Source organism: Papaver somniferum, unplaced genomic scaffold (assembly GCF_003573695.1).
Source record: "Papaver somniferum cultivar HN1 unplaced genomic scaffold, ASM357369v1 unplaced-scaffold_128, whole genome shotgun sequence".
Classification (NCBI taxonomy): Eukaryota; Viridiplantae; Streptophyta; class Magnoliopsida; order Ranunculales; family Papaveraceae; genus Papaver; species Papaver somniferum.
The window spans coordinates 12,581,181-12,589,157 of NW_020621936.1; the positions used below are offsets into that span (position 1 = coordinate 12,581,181).

Consider the following 7,977-nt stretch of genomic DNA (forward strand, 5'->3'; position numbering starts at 1 on the left):
CTGCGTCGACTATCGCAAGCATAATGCAATCACAATAAAACATAAGTACCCTATACCAGTTATAAATGAATTACTAGCTGAATTAGCTGGAGCTACAATATTCACAAAACTAGATCTTCTAGCTGGGTATCATCATATTAGGGTTTACTTAGATGACATAGCTAAAACTGCTTTTCGTACTCACCATGGTCATTTTGAATTTCGAGTGATTCCCTTCGGGCTTACAAATGGCCCTGCTACTTTCCAGTCACTGATGAACGACATTTTTCGTCCATACTTCAGAAAATTTATATTAGTCTTTTTCGATAATATACTCATTTATAGTAAAGACATGGCTACTCACTGTCAACATCTGCATATTGTCCTTTCTAGTTTGCACAAACATTCATTGTTTGTTAAACGAAGCAAATGTTCTTTCTGTCGACCACAAATAAAGCATCTAGGCCACATAATCAGTAGAGAGGGTGTAGCAGCTGACTCTGGAAAAATCGAATGTATGGTAAATTGTCCTAGACCAACTACTCTTAAGGGTTTACGGGGGTTTCTTGGCTTGACAGGGTATTATCGCAGATTTGTTAAAGGCTATGGTTTGATTTCTAGACCACTCACAGAACTACTTAAAAAGGGCAATTTTGTTTGGAATGATGTTGCAGAGTTAGCCTTTGAGCAACTTAAGAAAGTGGTTACTTATACTCATGTTCTTATTTTACCAGATTTCACTAAGTAATTTGAACTAGAAACTGATGCTAGTGATCTGGGAGTGGGAGCGGTATTAATGCAGAGTGGTAGACCAATTGCCTTCTTTGGCAAAGGTATGGGGATCAGGTATCAACCTTTATCCACTTACGAAAAAGAATTACTAGCAATTGTGTTATCTGTCACCAAATGGAGATCATATTTGTTGGGGTCTCATTTTAAGATTTTTACGGATCATCAAAGCCTCAGATTCTTTCTAGAACAGAAACTACATATTGTACTTCAACAAAAATGGTTGACTAAACTTTTAGGGTATGACTACACCCTATACTACAAGAAAGGTTCAGAAAATAGGGTAGCAGATGATCTATCTCGAGCCAGTTGTTCCTCCCTCTCAGCAGCAAACCCAAAATGGCTTGAAGACATTATCACTAGCTATACAGATGACCCCATAACAGTCTATTGGATTCCCAAACTGACTATCTCTCCCATGTATGATAAAGGGTATACTCTTACTAATAGAATTCTTAAGTTGCAGGGTAGAATTTACATTGGTCAAAAATTTTGGCAGCTGTTCATTGATCATCCATTAGAGGCCACTCAGGGATGCAAGCCAACTATCAACGCGCCAAAACTTACTTCCATTGGCCTGGTATGAAGCGAGACTTAATGCAATTTGTCCAACACTGTGACGTCTGCCAACAACATAAGGTAGAACACAAGCTACCTGCAGGGCTTATACAGCCTCTCCCTGTCCCTGACCAAGCTTGGAGACACATCATCATGGATTTCATTTCTGGATTGCCGAAATCTGAAGGTCGAGACGTCATTATGGTAATTGTTGATTTCTTTACTAAGTACTCTCATTTCATTGCACCATTAAGTCACCCTTATACAACACAAACTGTAGCCCAACTTTTCATCAACACCGTCCTTAAGTTACATGGTACCCCTGCAACCATTATCTCTTATAGAGATGCAGTGTTTCTCAGTGGATTTAAGAAAACATTATTCAAGGCAGTGGGCACTTCTCTCCATATGAGCACGGTGTATCATCCACAGACAGACGGCCAAACAGAGCGTGTCAATGCTTGTCTGGAGTCTTATTTACGTTGTATGTGTATCTATAGGCCAGTTAAGTGGGTTTCATGGTTATCCAAGCAGAGTGGTGGTTCAACACCTCATACCACACTAGCTTGAAGCTCACACCCTTCCAAGCTCTTTACGACTACTCTCCACCACAGTTTGGACTACATTATACTGGAGGCATTCGCAACCCAATTGTTGATGATTATCTGCACCAAAGGGGAATCATGACAGAAGTATTGCGCCAGAATCTCTTGAATTCTCAATATTGCATTAAGCAATAGGCTGACAAGAATAGAGTTGAGAGATCCTTTGCAGTTGGTGATTTGGTATATTCGCGTCTTCAGCCTTATCGACAGACTTCTGTCCAACTACGCAAGAATCTCAAACTGGCAGCCAAATTTTTTGGACCATACAAGGTTTTGGAAAGAATTGGAGTTGTAGCTTATCGACTTCAACTGCTAGCTTCTTTTCGGATCCATCCCGTCTTTCACGTTTCCCAGTTAAAGAAGAAGCTCGGACAAGGGTTACTGCCACAGACATCACTTCCCAACATTGACAAGGAAGGTTTGTTTAAAGTCAAGCCTTTCAAGGTTTTAAATTCTCGCACCATTGTCAAAGGTCGTCAACATTCCCACAGGTGCAGATACAATAGTCTCATACAACTGATGGAGACACTTCTTGGGAAGACGTGGCTATCATCAAGTCCTCTTTTCCCAAATTCATCCTTGAGGACAAGGATGCTCTGTAGGGGCCGGCATTTTTCATGTCCCTTCTCAGTCATGATAGTCTAGTTGGGTGCCCTTATACTTTTTATGACTGTATTTATTTTTTGTCTAACTCAAGCGTGTGTTTGGATCGTGTGGATGAGAACACGCTCCTTTTAGTCTTTCTCTGTAACCCTAAACAGTTAGTGAAGAATTATTTTTGAGTGAAGTTCATCTTCTCCGCCTCTTTGAGGTTTATTTCAATCCTTACAGTGTAGATCCTGTAAGAATTAAACCATAATTCTAGCTGTTTGTAGTGTAGATCACTACACTGACCAAAACTGAGTATTGTCAGAAAGTCACACGGTCCCTGTGTATTACATGTCATCTGTGATGTATCTGGATATTTTCACAGATAGAAGCCGTAAAGAAAGCAAAGGGAAAATCACGAGGGGTTCGGCGTATTTTCAATCAAGAAGAGCCAACATTAATAAAGAATCTCTCGTTCAAAAGGGAAATTATTAATACTTAAGTGAAGTTGTCCAAATAAGATGTCTACTACGAAAGCTAAAGAACATTCAAATGTTAAGAAATAAAATAAGATGGAAGTAAAACTACTCGTCAGACTCATCCGAATTATCAGATTCGTCATCACTGTCCTTCTCGTCATCCGAGTTATCATATTTGTCATCACTGTCCTCCTCTTCGTCGGAATCAGCATCAGGATCATTGATGAAGTCTGTATGGGTATAAGGATCGTCTGAGTCCGAGTCTTCTTCCGCTTCAGCTTCAATTTGCTTCATAGTCTTCCGGAACTCTCTTTCATATCGGTCAGGATTGATCTTGTGCTCTGTAAACACCCACGTAGTTTCCTCTTCAGAAGCGTCAGCGTCAGAGTCAGAGGGTACCCCATAAAGGAATTGACGTATCTCCTCAGCCGCTTGTATTCTGCGCCGAATTCGATCCTTTCTGCGCTGAAGATTCTCTGCTTCATCATCTTCAGCCTTTCTCTTCATAAGTTCAGCATAAATGACCCTTCGATCATTCAAGGGTATGCTAGGATTTGCTCCCCAATTATGAGTTGTCTTAGCTTTTGATTTGGCTACAGAAGCTTTGGAATCCTTATTAGAAGAGCTGGAGGAAGAAGAGGAATAACTATAATCGTAATTGCTGTTGCTGGAAGTTGACATTTTCTGGAACCAGGAGCATAAAATTATCAACATGCAAATAAATCCATCTACAAAAATGGTAATTCTTAACTCTTACCTTTTTACGATTCCACTAACAGTAGTGATGGTAATGCAAGAGTTAACACCTTAAAACTCGTTCGTTTCTTCGAAACCTACAAAAAACGAACGAAACTCAGATTTTCATAAAATCATGAACATTTCTACTGTGTAAACATTCACCATGGAATTATGAAAACTAAAACAATATTTCATCATAAATAATTGTTTACTTTGAACATTACTCAGAATCAAACTTGGATTTTTGAAAATATTTGTTTACAAAAACGTGAAATGGTAGCTCACATTTTTATTTTTTTGAGTGATAACTCACGCAAAAAAAAAAAAAAATCTTTTCCGTGAGCATGTCACGGTTTTGTATACAAAGATATTTTTCGTGGACAGATCACGATTTTATATATATATATATATATATATATATATATATATATATATATATAAAGCTCTTTTCCTTCGTATCGTCATTCGTCTTTAAAACGAAGGTTTATTTCAATTTTGAGAAAAGCTCACATCTTATAAGAGAAAGTTTTGATTTCCATGAAAGCTCATAAACAAAATTTTATCACTGGACACAAGTCCACATATAAAAAAAAAAACTTTTTTCCTTCGTGCTATCATCATTCTTTAAAACGAGGGTTTATTTCAGTTTTGTGAAAATTCACTCCTTTTATGATAAAACCTTGGTTCTCATGAAAGCTCATAAACAAATTTTTATCACTGGACCTAGGTATATATATAAAAAAAAAATCTCTCCTAAATCAGGGATTATGATTAGTTTCTCAAAAACTAACGAACAAACGAACATACGTTTTCCAAAACACAAGGGTTTTTCAACAAAAATTGCACCCATGTATACACATATATGATTTCAACATGATCAAAAGCATGAAAAACTCATGAGATCAGCAGCAAAAAAAAATGCGTACCTGGTCGGCGCCGGCCGGAAATTGGCCAGACGGGGGCGGCGACGGTCGGCGGTGCTGGAAACTCCGGCGAAAATTCTTTTCCTCCCTGAAAACGTGAGGATGATGAAGAGATGAAGGTGGCCGGTCGTGCGAAGGAGAAATAAAAAAAAAAAGAGATTAATTCCTTTTATACCAAATTTTATTTCCAAAAACCTAATTCCACAAGGATTTCCTTATTGGGCCCGACCCGCGAATCCTAAACAACCAAGGTCCCGTCATCAAAATCAGCGGTTCAACACCAATTTATGCTCATTAGACGATGCTCTATCATGCCACTGGTATCTTCATTCAAGTTGTGGTTTGCTTGTACTATAAAAAATCCAGTAACGTCTTAACTTACGACTAAGTTCAATTGCTTATATTGTTTATAGCCGGAAAATCACCATTCAATGCTGACTGAGGAACACGACTGTTCCTCACTAAGTAGGGGACTTAATGTAGATGGTGGATTTTCGACAAAGGCTAAAATCGTAAACCCATAATTATACAAACTTCTGATCCAGCAATCAGACGCGAGTATTGAGACACGTGTCTCTCATCAAATCTCTGACTGAGAATACTGTCTCCCAGAGTATATGCAGATATATAGTCTCTCAGCTGAGGCAACGACATATCTCATAAATACTGAGAAATTTCAGTAATTACTTCTATATAGAATCACGAGATTGGACGGCTCCTAGACAGCTTGCCTGCTAGTGTAGAGCAATAACGTCTTCAGGATACAACAACAGTTTTCCCTGACTATATAAAGGATATGACGCTTCAACAAGCTCATATCGCTCATAATAATTAATGCTCCTAGACGATCGTGCTAGTATAGAGCCATCAATTAATTATTCCTAAATTATTAGATTCATCCACTGAATCTCTGGAAAATATTCAAATATTTTCGTAATATTTCGTTACTTCAATTCATGGCTCTTCTCAACAGAATTCCACGGGTTAGTAATAAATATTCAACACACGGGCGTCTGAGTTACCTTCGAGCAAGCCTCGACTCAAAAGGTGCAAGTGTACTCGACGATGATGCACTAACAATCACCTGCACGAACGAGTATTTCAAAATACGACGAGATGATGAACCTATGCAAAATAGGAAAGAAAATAATAAATAATAAAATATTGACCAAGGCGCTGGGGAACTGGGCTCACCGGGCGGCCGACCGTGCCGTAGCCAGTCCTACGCCCAGTTTTATATTTTATCATATTTTTGTTATTTTCCTTGATCTTATGAAAATCCTTTCATTTGAGAAAATATCTTTCGTTTTAAAGGAACTCCTCAGTTTCATGGTGTTCCTTCGCACCAAGTGTAGTTGCAGGAAATCCTACACTACACCCCTCACAAAATTTCATTAACATTCAACTCATTTTTGGATTAACAATCTTAATTTTATTGATGAATCTTTGGACAATCTTACAATAAAAGATAAAGGAATCAAGAAATAACCACTGCTCTAGATTTTCTCTCTCCTATTTACTTGCTTCTCACTCAAAAAAGATCTATCTCCTTTTCTTTACAACTGAATGACTATTTATAGGGAAATACATAGTGGATGACAGCTAATATGTCATTTATTTTCGGATATGATTTGCGACATTCTCGCAACCTTACAAATGTTAATCTCGCAAACTCCCTAATTTTCGCAGGACCATCACATTTTTCTCATGATTTAGCTGACGTCGTTTATTATGTCATTTCTGAAGTTGTTCTACGACACTGTTGTGTTGTGTTGTTAATAATTTCGCTGAGGCATTATTGCTGCGAGATTCTGATACTACATCTTTCCTCCTCTCATATCTTCTCTGTGAAGTAGAGAATGATGTGATAAATGCCGCAGCTGTCCATCTCTTCATATTCTGCATTTATCACACGCATCCTTTCTTTCATCTATTTCTTGACACGTCTTCTGTAACCGCTGCTTTTCAACCGCTCACGTCTTTTCGCATTAATAGGGTTTATTTCTTCGAGTAAAAAAATCTTCTCTATATATTCTTCTTACTCTTCTTTCCATTTTCTTTTTACTTTCTCTTCTCTTTTTACTCTCTCATCTCTGCAACTCTATTGTTCTTCCGTAAGTTCTGCTACTGTAATTCTTCCCTCTTCAATCTTCTTACTTTTCATCCATTCCCATACTCTATATTCAGATATGCCTCCAAGCGGTCAAAAACATGAGAAAACCTTAAAGGATGTTCAAAAAGATTTTGATGAGAAGGGTTTCAAACTTTCTACCATTCCTGGTGAAAGTGCCAAGTCAATTCTTTCTATCAAACTTTTCTCTGATCAACATTGTGATGATGAATCAATCATAGTTTCGCTGGGTCAAATTCTCGCAGGTCTCCCCATTCCTCTTTATGACCCAGATATTCCTCTGTTTTATGAAATTCTTGCTCACTCAGGGTTTTCGCGAGCTATCTTCCAATTGAGTGGGGATTGCATCCATCTAATGCTGGAATTCGCTACCGTGGTGCTGGTAAAGGATCCCTTTATTCCAAAGAACTTAGGGATCGTAAATTCGTAGATCTAGAAATAATCACGATGAAGTATACAATAGCGAATTTCTTCGAAAATTATGAATTAATATCCATGAAGAAAGAGAATACTCGCTGAGGTATTCGCTTGAAAAGGAAGGATGTTATTGCTGAAGATAAAATGATCATGCATGACATTGATTGGCACTCTGGTAAGAACACAACCCCTCGCCAATCCAAAGATGATAAATGGTGCGTTTTTCCCTTGATGCTGAAAGGACCTTACATTGCTGGGTCAAATGTTCTTCCTGAGAATCTCTCTACTTATCAACTTTGGGTATTTTCTTGGACCGAAAAGAAGAAATAGGTATGTTTCTTCCAGTTTCGCCCACTCTACATTTCTTTATTTTTCTTTATTCTTTTGTTCGCTGATTCTTGCGACATTCTACAGATCCAAAAACTGAAAGATAGCTACCATAGGACTGGGAAAGCCAGTACCTTGTTAGCTCTTCGCTCATACACAAATGAGCTAAGAAATATTCTTTTATGATTTTAAACAATATATTGTTGCCTCTATTTCTTATCTTCATTTGTGTGTGAAGATTATTGTTGAAGTAGAAGAATCCACCAAAGCTGCGACGGCTGGTGATAAGGGTAAAGATATTCTTCGCAAAGGAAAATCATATGCATCCTCTTCAAAGAAAAGAAAGAGAGGGAATTCTCCTCCTCCTTCAGATGTTCATTTCCCTGATGGTTCTGAAGATGATGAAGACAACAAAGATGATGATGATGACTCTGCTGCGAATA

The 7,977-nt window shown here is 38.1% G+C and overlaps 2 protein-coding genes across 2 annotated transcripts; one reads left to right on the top strand and one right to left on the bottom strand.

Annotated features, from left to right (window-relative positions):
- Positions 1–331: 331 nt before the first annotated feature.
- Positions 332–727, top strand: LOC113331919 (uncharacterized mitochondrial protein AtMg00860-like). Its single transcript, XM_026578558.1, has one exon. It carries the CDS (start codon positions 332–334, stop codon positions 725–727), a length of 396 nt encoding a protein of 131 aa, XP_026434343.1.
- A 1,172-nt stretch (positions 728–1,899) lies between these two features.
- LOC113331921 (transcription initiation factor TFIID subunit 11-like) lies at positions 1,900–3,679 on the bottom strand. The gene is made up of 2 exons (XM_026578559.1): positions 3,145–3,679; positions 1,900–1,991 (listed from the first exon to the last, which is right to left on the bottom strand). The coding sequence occupies exons 1-2, from the start codon at positions 3,677–3,679 to the stop codon at positions 1,900–1,902; spliced, it is 627 nt and encodes a 208-aa protein (XP_026434344.1).
- Between the last annotated feature and the right edge of the window lie 4,298 nt (positions 3,680–7,977).